The sequence below is a fragment of the Apis florea genome, unplaced genomic scaffold (assembly GCF_048593485.1).
Source record: "Apis florea isolate Af1SG1 unplaced genomic scaffold, ASM4859348v1 contig_1615_pilon, whole genome shotgun sequence".
Classification (NCBI taxonomy): Eukaryota; Metazoa; Arthropoda; class Insecta; order Hymenoptera; family Apidae; genus Apis; species Apis florea.
Window position 1 is genome coordinate 3,028,556 of NW_028256416.1, and position 17,760 is coordinate 3,046,315.

The 17,760-nt window shown below is 39.8% G+C and overlaps 2 protein-coding genes across 3 annotated transcripts in view; one reads left to right on the plus strand and one right to left on the minus strand.

Moving 5' to 3' along the window:
- LOC100862971 (uncharacterized) overlaps positions 1–4,331 on the minus strand; it is a 58,073-nt gene extending 53,742 nt beyond the window's left edge. For both annotated transcript variants that reach the window (XM_086905258.1, XM_086905255.1), the window contains exons 1-2: positions 3,768–4,331; positions 1,493–2,658 (exon numbers count right to left, since the gene is read on the minus strand). In XM_086905258.1, the coding sequence (XP_086761384.1) occupies positions 1,493–1,727 (235 nt within the window). In that variant the 5' untranslated portion in view covers positions 1,728–2,658; positions 3,768–4,331. The remainder of the gene's footprint in view (positions 1–1,492; positions 2,659–3,767) is intronic.
- Positions 4,332–13,444: 9,113 nt separating this feature from the next.
- The window catches only part of Nlg3 (Neuroligin 3), a 240,474-nt gene continuing 236,158 nt past the window's right edge, over positions 13,445–17,760 (plus strand). Inside the window, exon 1 of the mRNA XM_012491368.3 lies at positions 13,445–15,458. Within this exon, the coding sequence (XP_012346822.2) occupies positions 15,071–15,458 (388 nt within the window). The 5' untranslated portion in view covers positions 13,445–15,070. The remainder of the gene's footprint in view (positions 15,459–17,760) is intronic.

The following is a 17,760-nucleotide window of genomic DNA, read 5'->3' on the forward strand; positions in this document are numbered from 1 at the left end:
CTTCCATCAACGAATTAGGATTATTCTTGTAATTCCAAAATAATTTCATACGATGTAATATTCTCGCGCGTTAGAAAGACGAGCACAATGAGGATATATTAAAATTTAATATACCGCCACGCTACTCATTATGCGATAACGTATATAGCTCGACGTTTAAAAAAAAAAAAACAAAAAGAAAAGGCATCTCGCCATCCACAATATTTATAAAGACGCACGCGCTTCTTCTCTCTGAATTTCGTGACTCTTCGAGTCGAGCATTTGGACAAAAGTAGCCTATTTAAAAGAACGAACAAACCTTAACCTATCCTTAATTTATCCTAGCCTTTCCTCCGCCGCCATTCCTGGCTTAAACAGAAGCGTGGAATCCACACGCGTGGAAACAGAGCCAAGGAATGCGAGAGGATCTCGAGGAACTCGAGAAACTAGCAACTCCGCTTGATTCCGCCTCGCCAGCGGAATCGCGCGGCCGAGAGAAGAGGAGAGGGGAGGCGTGTGTTCCCGAAATAAGCTGCTCCTTTCGAAACCTTTGACGTATCGGGATCCAAGGGATATATCGCGGCTAATATCGCGAGAGAAGAGACAGAGAGAAAGAGAGGCGGTGAAGAAGAGGCTGATGCAGCTGCAGGAGGAAAGTTTTCACCCTCTCCTGGCCAAAGTTCGCCGTATCGGGATCCGGGAAATCGCGCCGGGTCCCAGCACCAGTGTTATCGTCTGCCGGGCTTCGATCCGTCACACGATTGGTCCTGCAAACTTTGAAACTTTCTACATTCTATACGTTAAGCGATGATTGCGAAGGAAGTTCCAGTAGCCTTGATTGATTCCAGAATTCTTCTTCTGTGCTCTCTCATTCCCTTTTTTCTCCGCTTTCGAAAATTTTTCGACGAACGTGCGAAGGATATCGATTTTGGAGATTCGTTAAATTTTTCTTTCTCTTCTTTTTTTTTTTTTTTTTTTTGCTAAAATTAACCTCTACCGAAGCTAAATTGAAAGTAATGGGGTTAAAGATATTTTTATGCGTGTAATTATAATTCTTTTGTTTAAGTATATTCGTCTTTTATATAAATTAAAATTTATGCACGTAACAATTTTTCCTATTTAATGCCGCTATTTCGAAATATTACACAAATATTTGTCAAAATTAACCTCTATCGAAGCTAATTTGGGGTTAAAGATATTTCTATGCGTGTAATTATAATTTTGTTCAAGTATATTCGTCTTTTCTATAAATCGGATTTATCAACGAATCCAATCCATTTGATCACGAACGATACAACGAGAATTATTGTATTATTTTCAAGCGATAATGGATATATAGCATTGCATTAGCGATTGTACGTAACAATTTTTTCCTATTTAATGCTTTGCCGCTATTTCGAAATGTACGAATGGTTGACTGGAAATCGTGATATACGCGTTTAATCCGTTTGTACGAAATCAATTTACGTTCCATGGAAGGAGGGAGAAAATTGTTTTCAACCGCGAATCTCACCCAGAAAAACATCGACGGGCTGTAGATCGTGATTGGTCCTCGGCTGCACAACGATTCCTCGTAAACGGCCCTGTTTCACTCGCACCTCCCTGGTAAACCGTTCTGGCGGGTCGAGAAACTTGGACCGATAACCGTACAGCGATCTTGTTTCGTAAATATTTCGATGCTCCGTGAGTATCTGGGTGCAGGCCAGCAACACGAGTCCCACAAGCTCCAGTCGCAGCATCCTCGACATTTGTTCGATCGTTGGACAGCCGGAAAGGGGAGCGATGAATTTTCACTGGCCCATCTTCGGACTCGACCGCTTTTGGACCGAGTCACGCACGCCTCGAAACCGGTTGCCGGGGTAAAAATAATTTTTCAACGTTCCCGCTTCTTCCGCTCGGGCCACCGGATGCGAGGGGGAAGGAAGTTCCTTCGAGAAACTTCGCCAGCCTTCGATGCTCGATCTTCTATCTTTCCACTTCTTTCGCTTTTGTTCTTCGATGTTAATCGAATAGAGACGATTTACAAGCGTGGCAAAATCCGAGTTTTTTCGCCACCACGTGTACGCATTTCTGTCGTTTATTAAATGATAAAGAATATTTAACGAAATACGTTCTTCTTTAACATTTAAGATTCGAATTCGAAGTTGAGAATTTTTCCATTCGACACTTGGCGGGAAATTTCACGAAAATTTCACCACGAGTTTCACCAGCGAGAGAGATTACATGGAACACTGGTTCGAACGAAATAAAATGACCAGAGTTCGAGATGACTTTCCCTTTGAGTCGCGGTCTCCTTTAAGTATATTTGACAGGAGTGGAAACACAGCGGCAGTTTGGTCGGCTACATCTCACCGCTTGACGCCGATTACAGAGCAAGAAAAGGCTCGCTCCATGCTGCGCCGTCCTCCAACGAGATATTCTTAGGTCGAACGAGGGTGAACGCACGTACGCGACGAGAGGGAAGGAGACAGCCGAAAAGCGCTCTATTTTCGCTCCAAATAGAACGATTCTGGTGTTGGTAAACTTCACACCGGAACTCGCGATTCCCTCCACTTTCTTCCAAACATTCTCCTCTTCCTCGGATAATAAGATCCGGTTTCAACGTGATGATACGCGCGGCCCATGTAAATCTCGAATTTTTCCGCACGGAAATAATGCTGCAATGGTCTAACTTGTGCGCTAATTTGTCGAAACAATAGGAAAACAAGTATAGGTTTTAAAACGGATTCGGTTAATAACCGATTTACCTTCGTCAATCGAAAGATTTCACATTCTCTTCGTGGTGTGAAACACGGATAACGCGAAAATTTGGAAACAATTTTGCTCGATTCATCGATTCGAAAACAAAATATTAATACAAAACGAAATATATTTATCGTTCACGACAATGGAGCGAGATGAATAGAGTTTCGATAAAGCAAAGTTTCTCTCATTTTCTATACGGAGAAATGATTTAATATCGCGAGAAGAAATTTTATAAAATGATGTCGAAAGCGATGTTCGAAACCGTTACTAATTGACCGGCCCCCTATATTTTCAGCTTCGAGGCAAAACAGTGCCCGGTATCAGCGGCAATTAATGAAACAAATTAATCACACAGGAAGGTGAGAAAGAGCATTAACGGGGGAGGCTCGGGTCGGGAAGGGTTTCAATTTATCCCATTCATCGGGCTTACAAAGCCCGGCGTCGAAACAGCGCGAATGATTTCCACGGTGCGAAAAATCATTCGGCGAAAATTTACGAGGGAAAAAAAACGCGGCACGTGCACGCGGCAAACCGGATTACGCGGCGTGAAATAAAACCGAGGGCAGCTTTAACGCTCGCTTAAAAGCGGTCGGTAGCGTTAAGTTATGAATACCCGTAATTTGCATCGCGGCTGATTGTCGACTGAATAACGCGCAACTCCCTTTCCCCCATTTTTTTTTTCAAACCTTTTTTCAAACCGTTTCTCTTTTTTTCCTTCTTTCTCTCTTTTCTTCTTTTTTTTTTTAACCATTATTATTCGATCCAATTTTCAACGATACGTGACACGTTTTTCCAAAGACACATCGTAAAATAGAATTGTATCCCACCAATAAAGTCGAAGTGAACGCGAAGACGATTCGTTTAGCTTTGACCGATTCGAGATCAAATCGAACATACAGATACAGCTGGTGCTTGAAAATTTCTCGTTTGATAAGATCGTATATGATTTTCGATGACATTTTCGTATATTATAATTGGTGAACGAGATATCTTTCGATTTCGAAGGTTTTCGAGGTTAAAATTGGTTTACGACGAGGATATACCATGAATTTCGTGTTTAACGTTTGCAGAGTGATTAGAGGTACTTAGGGGAAAAGCAAACGTTGCTTTCGTCGAGGATGTTGAACTTTTGGCTGCCCTTGCGTGCCTCGAGCAACGAGGATATTCTTGGACCACGCTTCTACTCGACCACGGCTTTTCGGCGTAGCTTCACCAATAAAACGCAGATAGAAATTACACGAATTACGCCGTTAAACGCGCATAATAATCTTTCGCGCAAAGAGAAGTTTTTAAGAATAGAAATTTTTTAACGAACAGCGTAAAGAAACACGTTCACCCAATTTTAGACCGCAAAAACACGAAGTATTTTGTATGAATTTATATCTAATCACATTCATCACTGTTTTTACCTAAATTTTCGTTCACGAACACTCGAGAATAACTCGAGAAAAACACTTGGAAAAGTAAGGAAAAAATTTGGATTGCGTTGATACTTTTTTTCCCTTCGACTCGTCACCCGGAAACATCAAAAGCATAGACGCAGTAAAAATCTCGCGTGCACGCGTAGCTAGCTTCGCTTGAATCTCGATGGAACTCGCGAGTGGACTGAGTCCGTAAGTGCTAAAATTAAATCGAGAACGCGTCGAGAAGGAAGCGCCGCCGGGCGGCTGCCTTACAAGCTGAAACTTTTATTTTCGACCGAATCGTTCCGCGATCGTTTGCAAAACTTTCCTCCTCGAAATTCTATTCGAAAGAAAACTTTCTCGTTCGAAAGAGTTTCGACAACGAAAGAATTCCCCATGCTTTCCATACATCGTCTTTATCCGCGCTTTATCTCGAATATAGATCAGTGTTCGATCAGAGGTAATTTTATTTAACTTGACAGACAATGAACGAACGAACGAAGAATCTTTCGAATGGAAAAATAGCAAACACGAAATTAAATCGTTCGTTTTAAGGTCCAAAGTTGGACGAGAACCATGTTTGTCGGCGGCTACTCGCCATCCAAGATTATTACATCGTGCATATATATCGATTTTCAAACACTTGGACGTCGATAACTCGATAAATATTGTTCGAAGCGTGACGATCCCGCGCGCAAGCAGATTAGAAAACTTCACCGTTGAATTACTTTTCACGAGCCGAGTCACTGTTCCTTCCATGTAACGGCGTGTTAAAGCAACGATAAGAAGGGTTTGAGAGGGGTTCTCGAGGCATGAGGCGGTCCCCGATGAGTGGCTCCTCTTCAGGAACACCTCATTCACGTTAATGAACTTACTTCGTGTGCCAGGGGCGAGCAAGACCGACGAAAGTTCATGACTTCTCCACAGGAGGACAAAGGTTGGGAGGATGAATTTCACGAAATGCTTTGCATAATTGCTTCCGTGCTTCAAATTTATCTTTCTTTTTCTCTTCCATTCCCCTTCTCTTTCCCCTCTTTTTTATTATGAAAAAAGGTTTAATTTACATCACAGGGGCGACATTGTTTCAATCGTTCAATTTTTCTTCAATTGATAACAGCTTCGCGGTTAGAAGGTATTCCTCAAGGTATTGCACGTTGTATCCACGATTAAATCGAAGCAATCTCTGCGACTTTCAATATACTTTTCAACTGATTCGTCGACGCGAAAAGATAGGAGGAGAATGGAACGCATTGTTTCCCGAGTTATCGATACGAAGAAAACGAAGCGGTAAGGGAAGGTAAATAAATGGTAGTGTATAAACAATCCAGCAGAAATGCATTTTAATCCCGGAGGAATCGAGCCATCTCGGAATATGAATATCTGGTTCATTGTTCCAACTTATTCATCGCTTTAGTAGATAGACAGAGAATATTTCTTCTCCTTCTGTTCTATTCCATTTGAGAAAAATTAGCTTCTCGACACGTGCTACTTCATATTTTTCACAATTACATTCTTAATAATGTTCAAACCGATAATAAGCAATAAAAATTCATTTTTCGACTCGAGATTATGTTTCCCTTTCAGAGACTTTGTCTCTAAGATCCTTGAGGTAACGTTTAATTCAGAAGATATCCACCGTCCACTGGTATGCAAGCTCATTTGGCAGCGCGAATAAATATTTCGCACCCTCTTTCAAAGTAAAATTACCATCGCCGGACCCTCGTCGTCGATGCTCCTCCTCTTTGCCCTACAGCGATGTTTGAGCTTGTTTACCGCCGGCTAAGGGTGAAGCGGTAAAGTACAGGGGAGGATGGAGTTAAATGAGTCTCGTTTGCACCGTCGCGTCGAACCTCGCAAGTTCCCTCGTGTCCCGAAGACATGGAACGCGAGTGAAACGTGGTTGCCAAGTTGGTGTGACGTAACTCTTTGAAAAGATATCCTCGTGACGAACGGAAACTGTGGAAGATGTAAAAGGTGTGTGAAACAGCATCGTGCAATGCTTGTTTCAACGGCCAATTTCTTCTACGAGATATAACTGAGTTTTTCGAATCATGAGTATGACATTCAACGGAGGAATTTTAATAACCGTTAACGAAGCGGAAACGAAGATGACAACGTAGAGAAACGTGACGTTTCTCATCTAAATTTTGTTTTTAACCCAAGGTTTTTTCTCGCGGACACAGTCTGACCCGATAATCCTGCGACTTTGCATCCAAGATTGCAAGAACTGGATCGACGATTAATCCAGCGGTCGCAAAAACGAACGATTTCAACTTTCGTACAATGTTAATCTCGAGTTTTGAAGGAGAGCAAACGGGGTGGGCAAACGATCCGAAGGTATCATCCATAATACCGATACACCAATCTTGACTCCGCGTTTACCACCTTCGTCCTCTCTTCCTGTATCCCGAAACTCCGGCAGAAATGGGGGGAGAAAAAAGTTGAGAGAAGGGAGGGGAGTCTGAGTTAGAAGTGGTTGGTTTGACTCCGAAGTTCGTCGAACGAGACGAAATCCGTTCCTCCATCATCCCTCCGACCGCCATCGTATCGATTCTCTCTTTTTTCCTCGTTGATATCCAGGGACGAATTAATCACGGGCGAAAAGTCCAACGGAGGGAACCGGTTGGTCTCTCGATATATCGTAGATACGATCCGACAACCGTTGCGAGGGGAGAGACAAGAAAGACGTTTTCGTGGGTGGTTGAACTTTCGTGGGGGAGATCGAAGGTAGTCGAAGGAGATCCGATCTTGGAGGAAATATAGGGTTATAGTACACGATCTGATTGTGGAATATTCAAATCCAACGAATTGCTCTATCTCGAACATCAGTTTTTTTAGAACACTAATGCGAGGACAGAAGCAGATCTGTCCTCCTAGCGTGCTTTGAGCACACGTGTTATACTTTATCCACTTTGCGAGATTTCGTGCATCGATAACCACTTATTTCTATGTTTCTCCTCTAAAGCTTAGGCCATCGTTCCTTTGTGAAATCGAAAATGTATCTACTTTTCTCTAGAATCTGAGAAAGAAATCAGTTTCGTTTCATCGAGAAAAATTAAAATTTCGTCTTTTTATTTCTTTTTTTTTTTTTTTTTTTTTTCTTTTAAATATCATTATTTCTCGTGAACGTTTCAACGTCTGTAATTTGCTCGGAAATTCATATTCTGAAAAAAATTTCTCTGTCAATTTAATATAACGTATGCTTGAGCAACAATACATAGAACTAGAACCATTTCCCTTCTCTCTTACTCTGGATGTTCTTAATCCTTAAGCGACTTCTGAAACGGATGAGTGACGTCAGCGGGATTGGTGTGCGTGACGGTAGAATTTCATTTAAATTTAATTTAAATCCAGCATATTCGTATTCGAGATAAAAGATATCTGTAATATCGAAAGTTACAAGGATCATCCGATGTTTAATATCCACGAGGAAATGGATTACAAGTGTTCATCGCGACGTAGTTGTTCTCGCTTCACACACACGTGAAATTTATCTCTACTCGTAATATCTTCTCGAAATATTGATCGATGGATTTTTCTTTCCCTTCGATAAAGTAAAGCGGTAGATTTTTCGCTGATGAACTCAAAAAACTTGCTCTTGAAACTTTTCCTGCAATACTTTATGCACTTTGGCAGACATTTTGATGTACGCCGAACTTTTATTACGAAGATACAGCGCTCTTCGTAGCACGCTCTCCTGTAATTTTGATCTATGAAAAAAACATTTGCTCGAACCGTCTACCAAGGATCTATCCAACCCCGTCAATTACCAACCAGATATTTTTCAAGCTCGAAGCCTTTGATACGATTTCGATTCAACCTCCGAATCGGCTAAAAACCCACAACTGATAGGATTTCAAGGTTCACGTGCAATTGGAGGCTCACCAGGCAAGCATCGGGTAATCGTGTTTCATTTAGCCAATCGATGGTGAACCAACAGGACGATAGGATTGCAGTAGTTAAATTTTGAGGCTGATTGAAGCTCATCCAACGAAGAATCGATACATTTGCCGAAACGATTATCTAATCTTGAATCATCACCCCTTATCTTGTTTTTCTAAGCGAACAATTACACGGATTTCGTGGAAAATAATCAAACAAATGTCGAATAAAGTTTTGTGCAATTAGTTCGTGCAAAATTCGAATAATATCGGGGTAAAGTATTGCACTTTTGCCTCGGATTATCTTTGTCGACAAAAAAGTGACGTTTCTCCTCGCAAGATACGTTCTCCTCTTCCCGTGGAGAAGAAACAGAAATAAGTAAGGGTGGGATTTGTCATTTGAGGGATTTCATGGATTAGCCTTACCCCGCAGTTTTCTGCCGCGTTTTAACGTAACAGCTCTCGTTCCAGTATGCCGGATATATACATGTACACTGTTCAAGGTACACCAGGGCCAGGTTATCCTTATTCTACGTTTGTGTCGCCCTGTCATGGAAAATCCCGAGGGCATTTTACAGGTGTTACATTATTTTCTCTCTGCCGGTGAGATGGGTTCTTTCCGCAACCGACCACTGTTTATTATTCTTAAGTTTCGTTTTGCTTCTCTTTTCTTTTTCTACGCTTTTTACACTTTCATATTTACTTTCATATTTATTAACGATTAATGATCAAGCTTCGTTGATCTCATTTTTTTTTCTTTCTTACTAGTTTCTCTTTCTACTCTTTGAGAAAGATTAATTAAACAAGAACACTCGTCACGAGACAAATACAACAATGATTATCGAAACTCTGAATATCGTATCGAGTTTCCGGTTATCTACAATGATAGATTGATTCTCGGATTATTTGTAAAAATTTTAATACGATTTGAACGAGAGAGAAGAATAGTTGAAGAGTCTGACTGTTGGAAAGTTTATCGACATTCGTCAAATATCGCGAATCCAAAAGATGGTTAGGCAATCGATTTGTATCGGGCCAACTTTCCATCACGAGTACCATGTATGAACAAGTCCAGATGCGATAACCGGGTAGAAATAGTGAAAGCGGGTATACGTAACAGGTAGTATTGAACGACGAATGAAAGGAAGAAGAAAAGCTTTCATGCACGACGGATTTTTCCGGGATTAGCTGGATCTACTCGTATTATTCGTCGTACAACTATCCAGTAGACTGCTTCCGCGATAATAGCTTCGACGTTAACTGTTTCTTCGTTTCTCTCTCTCTCTCTCTCTCTCTCTTTTCTTCACTGCAGCCACGAGTTTATTCATGTATTCCCTCTAAACAAGCACAGCTCTGATGATAGAGATGATCTCTACATTAGAAATTAACGAAGATGAAATGGAAATAGATTTTGTCGTTAAAGAAATTCATTCGTGAATTTTAACGATTCAAATTTTATTCAAATTTGATCGGTACACGAATAGAATATATATAAGTGGTAAGATATAATGAAAATATAATAAAGGAAAAATAGGACAAAGAGAGCGAAATTTCATTTATTATTGAACGATCGTGCGATTGAAGATAAGTTTCGAATAATACTGATTCATTTTATCTTTTCGTAACAATTATTTGTTCTGGATAAACGAAAAAAGAAACGTCGAATTTAATCCATCTTGTATGAAGAACGAAGAAAAATTTTTATCATGAGTGAAAACCGTAAAAAGATCAATTCGCACATTTTGATACATTTTAATGAATATTATCGAGAAAAATTTGTTTCTCTAATCATTACAAAGCCCATATTGAAATTATTTTCTATTTTTCTCTACATGACTCTCTTTTTATGTCTGTAATTTGATCATTCAAATCAATTTGCAGTAGAACAAAGGAGTTTCATAACATCGTGTATGTTCAAAAACATTGTGCTTCGATTGCTGCAATTAATTTCTTTAAGAAAGATTTCAACTTATACGGGGAATTAAGCCGGAAAAATTGTGACGAACTGCAAATCATGAATGCTTTCTCATCGATTTCTCAATTGAATTTAACAAAAACCAACTTTCTTTTTCTGATCAAACGATTCGACGCATTTAAAGCATCGAATGCTTCGATAATCTCTAATCTTGATCTCTAATCTTGATAAAGAAATCAGATGATTGAAAATTGTACTACAAATGCTAAGATTTTTACATTTTAATATCTGGATGGAAGATATATTTCGTAGAAAGCGAACAAAACGTCACGTGGTTCGATATTTTCGGTCAAGCCAGATTCAGCAATAGATTCGACGACGATAAACTGGCTTCGGAAGGAGGACTAGTTTCGTAGACGCGTTTCCTCCAAGCTGAATTTCGACAAATTTATGAGACAGGGGAGAGACGAGATTTGATTGAGCATACGCGACGAAATTAATTTATGCATGTCGCATAAAGGGCACCCGTTCGTTCACGAAAAAATCGGTGATGAACGGGCGTAAGATTGGGTGAGGGAACAATTGTCGAGCAAGTACAATAGATGCGATAGATTCATCTTTTCAGTAGCCGATAAATTACTACGAATCTTCTTAACAATTTCAAACAATTTCAATTTAAAACAGAAAGATTCTTATTAACATTGATCTTTTCTTCAATTTCTTCCCATTTCTTTCTACATTCTCCTTCGTCGTTCATCTCGACATATTATCTCGACATCGATTCTCAATAGAAAGTTTTTAAAAGTTCCATTATTTATTATTTTATTTTTCCAATCAATTTGACCAATCAGATAACATTGAGCGAATTTTCGTCATAATTAGCTAATAAATGCGGCACTGAGCGTGAAACGAAACGTCCACAGAACGTGGTTGGTTGCAAGTTTCGTTGATCCGGGTTGACTGGTGTGTCGCTATGGATAGCAATCTCGGAAATGGCGTGCATTCCTGTCGACGGCACGCCTTTTATGCGACATTCGTTCGCACGAGGTTCGCAAAAACCGTATTTCCGGCTTTGAGCAGCCTCCATGACACAGTTACTCGCTAATCGATGTAAAAGGATCCCGTCAGATATGTCAGAATTTTAGATTCCATCGAACAGAGTTAATTCAGAATTATGTTACTTTAACATTTATTATTCTAAATTCATTATTCGTGTTATTCGTCATTATTCAAATAGATTATTCTTTTTCAGGATTGTGCATCGCGAATTGTGATCACCGTTTGACTTTCATAGTGGCTGTGATCTTTGCTGATTGCAAAAATTGTGCACGTTGCATTTACCAGACTGACTGTTGAATATAAAATTTATTACTTGGAAAAGAAACGTGAAGATAAAGGAACAAAATATAAATCTTTCGTTGAATTATATTTGTCGCATCATTTATTACGAAAAATTGCCGAAAAACGTACAACAATATTCGGCGATTTGGAGAAGCTTGACACCCTGAAGGGACGCCTAATGAGTGAAAGACTAATTGAATAACGCACTGCCTTCGTCACGCAAACTTGGAACGCCCCTATGATTAGGGAGAATGAGTAGGAAGGACCTATGTTAGCCTTAGGATACGAGTTAATAGCATTGGCAAAGTTGACGCACTAAAACGCCACATCGAGGAGCGATGTTAAATGTATTTCGCGCCTTCGTGCCCGGAAGAATTAAGCCGGTAATTCACGAAGGCTCGTCTAACAGCTACTCACGGCCTCGTTATCTCGACGTTAAGTAAACTGCATCGTAAAACGTGCCAACACTCTCTTTATAACATCTTGGAACACCAATATATCGATTAAATTACTATTATTGATGTATACTAATTCTTCTATCAACGAATTCTTCTTGTATTTTTATACAAGACGAACGAAATAATAAATTTCTTGTGTCAGAAATTTAGAAGAATGTTTGATTATTATTCTCTAAGATGTCTTGTCTAAAATGTGTCAAAGAATACGCTACACGTACGCTTATTCGAGATACGTTCAACAGATCAAAATTTCGAAGACTTTCTATTCTTAAAGAAGAGCTTAGAATGCATTGAAGTTTGTTAACGAGTATATGCAAGCTAAACTGTAAAGATGAGGCAGTGTTGTACATCGCGAAACTTTGCGAAGAAACCGACTTCGCTTTTAGTCATTCTTCTCTGAAATTCTCGTTAAAAAGTTTTTCCCCTTACTAGCTAACCAGCTGATATTACAATTTTGCTCTGTTAGTCTAACCTCTTTTTTTCCAAAATGATTCGCGTAACAACGTGACTTACTGCAACATGTATACGATCAAATTATCAAATATGGACTAGCTTTGAAAATGAATCTAATCCATAAATACGGAATATTAAAGCGGTATAATTCGAACAGAAAAAAGAAAAATAAAGATGGATTTATCGAATTATTTTTATGTAATAAAAATTTCTTCAAACTTTTTCCATTCGATACTTTCTTTTTGAAAAATGTTTCAGGTTTTAATTTGACAACAGATATGGAATATGAGAATATCGATATGAATTTATATTACCTCAATATAGCATCAATATCGAATGTTGCATTTTCGAAGCATATGTACGAATCTATTATTAGGCACAGATGAAAGCGCTAAGTGGTCTGATGTCGATACATGTTGTATGTTATCTTGTTAAAGAGAGATTGTTGCATTGCTTTAAATGTCTAATGGCATATAAAATCGATCTTGCTTTTATTTCGTTATTATTTAATTTTTACGCTGACGCGAGAAGCAGAAAAACATATATAAATTGAATTACGAAAAAACAAAACAAAAAAATCAGAAAAATTCTAGTAACAAAGTTTTATTTATTGTTTTCATTTGGCAAGAGAGAAGCTAACCTATATATGGTTTCCAAGCTATGTAACTCTATGAGTTTACAATACCTATGATTAACAAGAGCATATAACGAAATATCAAATTCTGTTTGAACGTGAATTCATAGCCGGACTTATCAAAAGGATTATTTCAATATAAATATTGGTTATAATTTCGATGTAGCATGAAATCAAACACAAGTTTACTTAACGAATCGTAAGATAAAGGTTATAATTTACGCCAATGAGAATCAAAACGATAAATAAAAAAATATAATTATTTTTACCAACCTTTTACCAAAGTTTCTTGTATATTTCTTGAACATTAGAATTATATTCCTTTCACGATACACCGTATTATCGCTTCGACCACAATAATAGACCACAATAACAGAAACCACTCAGCTAATTGTCCTAATTGTGTAACGCTTTTCGCGCGCAACGTTTCAGATAGATGCAATAGGTTAAGTCGGTCTATAGCCTAGGCATACGTACTAAAATCGAGACACGAACCGAAATGCTCAAGTTGATACTGGTACTCCCTTCTATATCGACGCATTCGCTGATTTCCGCCCATATTCCGAGCAGTGTGGGCAGCGTATGCGCGGAGCATGCGCAGCTCCATACGAGCAGCGTCGCCTGACGCCAGTCTGTCCGAGATTCAAGTGACGGAAAGATCGGTTTCTCTGGTCCAGCGCGATCCGCGTTCGCGTCTCGTATCCTTTTCCTTCTAATGCGTGATCCTCACGATCTATCTGTGGGTTGGATCGCGTTACGCGGTCACCACGTGACAGAGGAATCGCTGCACGACTTCGGAAAGTGTGAAGTGCATGAAAAAAGTGTTCTCGGTCCAGTGTTGTCGCGTGTGTCGTTCCGAGGCCAATTCTGACCAGATTGAGAGGGTTGCGTGTATCTGTGCGATATAATTCTCCTGTAGTTGGTCACTGGAAACAGGGGACGCGTTTCTCTACTACGGAAAAGCATTTTTTTCTATAGCCTTGGTGATTTTACTTTGAACTGATCCATTACTTCGTTAACGGAGTGAGCATAAGTTGAACATAAGTGTATGAAGTCAGCTATCGTTGTTCGTTGAATAGGATATAATCGAGCGACACGCAGTGTAACAGTGATTCGATGTGGATTTTTTGTCGGTCTCGAATGATCGATCGGAGTTCCCGTCTTTAGATGGTGGCTCGTCGAAATTGCTCGGATTATCGATATGTTCGTATTAGGTACTGATTCTCTGGAATAATAACGTTTCGTTTTATTTGAAATTTTCTCTCGAAACGTGTCTACACACAATTTTCTGGAAACGGTGTATATACGAGAAGCAATAAAGAAATGTCCGCGTAATAACGGAAGAAGGAAATTTGAAAAGCTTTGGTCGGTCCAAAGAGTAAAAAAGAAAAAGAAAATAAAGAACAGTGGTAAAACGGTGGATGTAATTCGACAGTATCCGGTGCCTTCTTTTCTCTATCCGCTCCGACGAGCCGGGTCGTAAGGATGAAGCGAACCGGTAAACATCGGAGCCATGGCTTTCTCTTGGGCATCATTAGGGCGGGCGCTTTTTATTTGTACCGCCATATTAAACACGCTATCAGAAACGAGATCGTTTTTTTGTAACTTCGACGATATTTTCAAAATGATTCCAACCGTTCTTTGGATTTTCTCAAAACGATCGATTTCACCTCTTCAAACTTGATCTTCAATCATATTTTTACATGGAAAAAATCGGAATATAATATGTCATCGAAAATATCGTACGAGAAATAACAAATAGAGAAGCATACTGCGCAATATTTATGTTTCATAACGTTCGCTTGGGAAATGTCTACGTCCGCATGTTGACTACTCGCAGGAAGGTAATCAGCGAGTTTTCCAAGAAAGGTGGATAAACATTGTTTTGAACGTAAAAAGGAACTTGGTTTACATAGCAAACTTGTTCAACTCTCGCCGATAATAACATCCAACGGTATCTCCAGAATTATAAAGATGACGTAAATGTATTCGTACGAGAATTCGAGCGTCATCGTGTCGAAACGGAGCGTTCGGCCAGTCATTTCGGAATATCGTGAAGCTCGTTTCGAGACCGATCGTCTACTGATGCATCCTGGACGCGCACCAGGCCCTCGTGGCGACGAGGTGGGCACGATCGCGCGCGTTCCAGCCTCCGGGGGCGGGTAGAAGTGTTCGAAGGGGGAAATGAAATCTTTGATCGGATTCGAGTGATCGCGAAAGGGAGCAGGCGTGGAGACGGGGTTTCAAGGGCGCGAACGAAGATGACGTCGTCGATCCTGGCGCTGCTCGGCCTAATCCTGGCGACCGCCAGCGCCGAGCTAAGCTCAAGGATCGTCAGGACAAAGTACGGGGATCTATCAGGCGTTATCGTGACCCTCGATCGGCACCTCGAGGGCGTCGAGGTGTTTCGTGGCGTTCCGTACGCGTCGCCGCCGATCGGCTCGTTGCGTTTCATGCCTCCTGTGAGCAGCGCGTTGTGGCACGGTGTTAAAGTGGCGGACAAATTCGGACCGGTCTGTCCCCAAAGGCTGCCCGAGCTCAGTGACAAAATGCCGAAAGGAAGGGTCGAGTATTTGAGGAGATTGCTGCCCTACCTAAGGAACCAGAGCGAGGATTGCTTGTACCTAAACGTCTACGCACCGGTCCAAGGTAAATCTCTTTTTGATTTTCTGATAATTATGCGATAGAAACTCGTTTTTTTATTAATTGAACGATTGTTAAACGTAAATTTGCAACGAAATTGAAATTATTCCTGCTCACCAGAATCCTCTAGATTATCTCGGTAGGATGCTCATTTTCGTTATATCGGAAAATCGTTGCACGCATGAAACTTGTTTAACTTTCATTACATCTTTTCCTTCGCATCGATTCTACAAACTAAGAAAAGTTCTTTCAAAAAGATTATGAACTACTATTTTATGTATTTTAAATATTTTTTTTTTTTGGACATGGAATATATAAATAATTTTATTTATTCGCTCTTGTATATCTCAAATCCGTTATTTCTCTCAGTCGATTTAAACTATTGATGTTCGGTGGAGCAAAGAATTCTTATATTCCTCGAATATCCATGCTGATTCCCAGTTAAGGTCGAAGAATTTCTTTGTGCCACGTACTTTTATTTGCTTTTATTTCATCTAAACACGGGCGGAATTCTATATAAAATGAATGGTCGCTGCGTGGATATAGCTGCTCTGGAACAAATGAACGACCCACGTGTTTGTCTTTCACATCTTCTTCTTCTTCACGAGCGATTTTGCACGATCCACGAGATATTTAATAGCTTATCGTTCGCGCAGGAAATTTTATTTAGAACATTCCAGATCCTTTCGTGAAGTAGAAATCGTTATCGTGAAAATCGAGGACTATTTTAAATGCGTTCGCGTGTCTCTTTTCTATTTTTCGCGTTTTCATTTCGAACGCGGCGTTTCCTTTGTACCCGATGATTGCGACGAGATCTTTTCGAACGGTAGAAATATGCGTCGATTTTTTAACGGCCTTTCATCGATACTCTGATTTGTCAAAGGATTTCTATGTTATGTCTAAACGTGTGATATGGATTAATTTCGATAGGACAGATAGAACAGAATAAAGAGAGAGAGATGCTTAGAAAAAATTCTTTACTTCCTCGAAGATTTTAATTCGTTCGTCTCGATAAAAATACGTTTTCTCAATATAAATGAACATTATCGCTATTTATTATATATATATGTCAAAAGTCCATCGAGATTCATTAGAAATTTAGAAATTTATTTTGATAATTTGGTTAACAAAATAAACTCGATACCGTTGTAACAAAGCTGGAATAAATTTCGAATAAAAAAAAATATGAATCAAAGATAGAGAATAACGTTGTATAAATAGATCGACATAATCGAGACAATAAAAAAAGAATGCTTTATTTACCATTACAGAAGTTTACATAACTTTACATAATTTTGAAATAATTGAACGAAACGTCGTTTCAACTTTTTGATATTCTCTCTCTCTCTCTCTCGATTCATGGACCAGATATGTTAAAAATTTTGATAAAATTACGCAACGGTGAGCGTTTAGAGGAGGATTATACGTTTCCACAAGCAAATCCCTTGTTTCTAATTCAGCCTTGGCGACGTGGTCGTGGGAAAAAAGTTGTCGACAAGGGATGGCCGCGTACGTTCCGCGAATTCTGCCCCAACTCGGTGGACATAGTAGTATTTCAGAATAATAACCCAGCAGCGAGCCATTGTCGGGACGGTGCAAACAAAGAATCCATGAAAACGACCATTAATTTGCCGATTTGAATGGGAAGTGTTATTTTACAGCCGGATGTTCGTTTCTCATAAATCGTTTTGCACCCGTGGAATTCACCTGATCACCCTATCCCCCTTTAGTCATTCCGATTCATCCCCTTATCCAGCTCGCGTGCCATCAAATTTTTATATCTCTCCCGAATATCTTTGACAAGGGAATCGTTACAAAATTAAATCCTATCCTTCGTCGATTTTAATTTGTTCCAAACTTCACGCTACGAAACTACGCGAGTACAAAATCACAAGATAAAGCGTCTCTAAATCCATTTTCTACAAAATTCCAATAGAATTTAGTAAACTCAGAAAAGAATCTTTTCCTTTTCCATCGCCAACTTCCATCGATGTACTCGATGAAATCTTCACCCGCGATGCGAATCTCATTCAACTATTTCTCAACTAAACCTTCGTATTTGCATTCTTCGAAAACCTTCATACAAAAACCTCCGATTAATTAAAACCCCGGAAACCGCTTTTTCATCCGCCTACTCTCCGCCCATTCTCGGCTTAAATCGCCAACTGGCCGTCTCCGAACAAAACGAAAAAACAAACGCGGCGTGGTAAATTTGCACCTCCGTCGACAATCGGACCGCAGTTAGTCGATTCACGATGCGGAGAGATACGCGTTGGCGCGCAAGTCCGCCGGGATTGCGCCTTCCCCG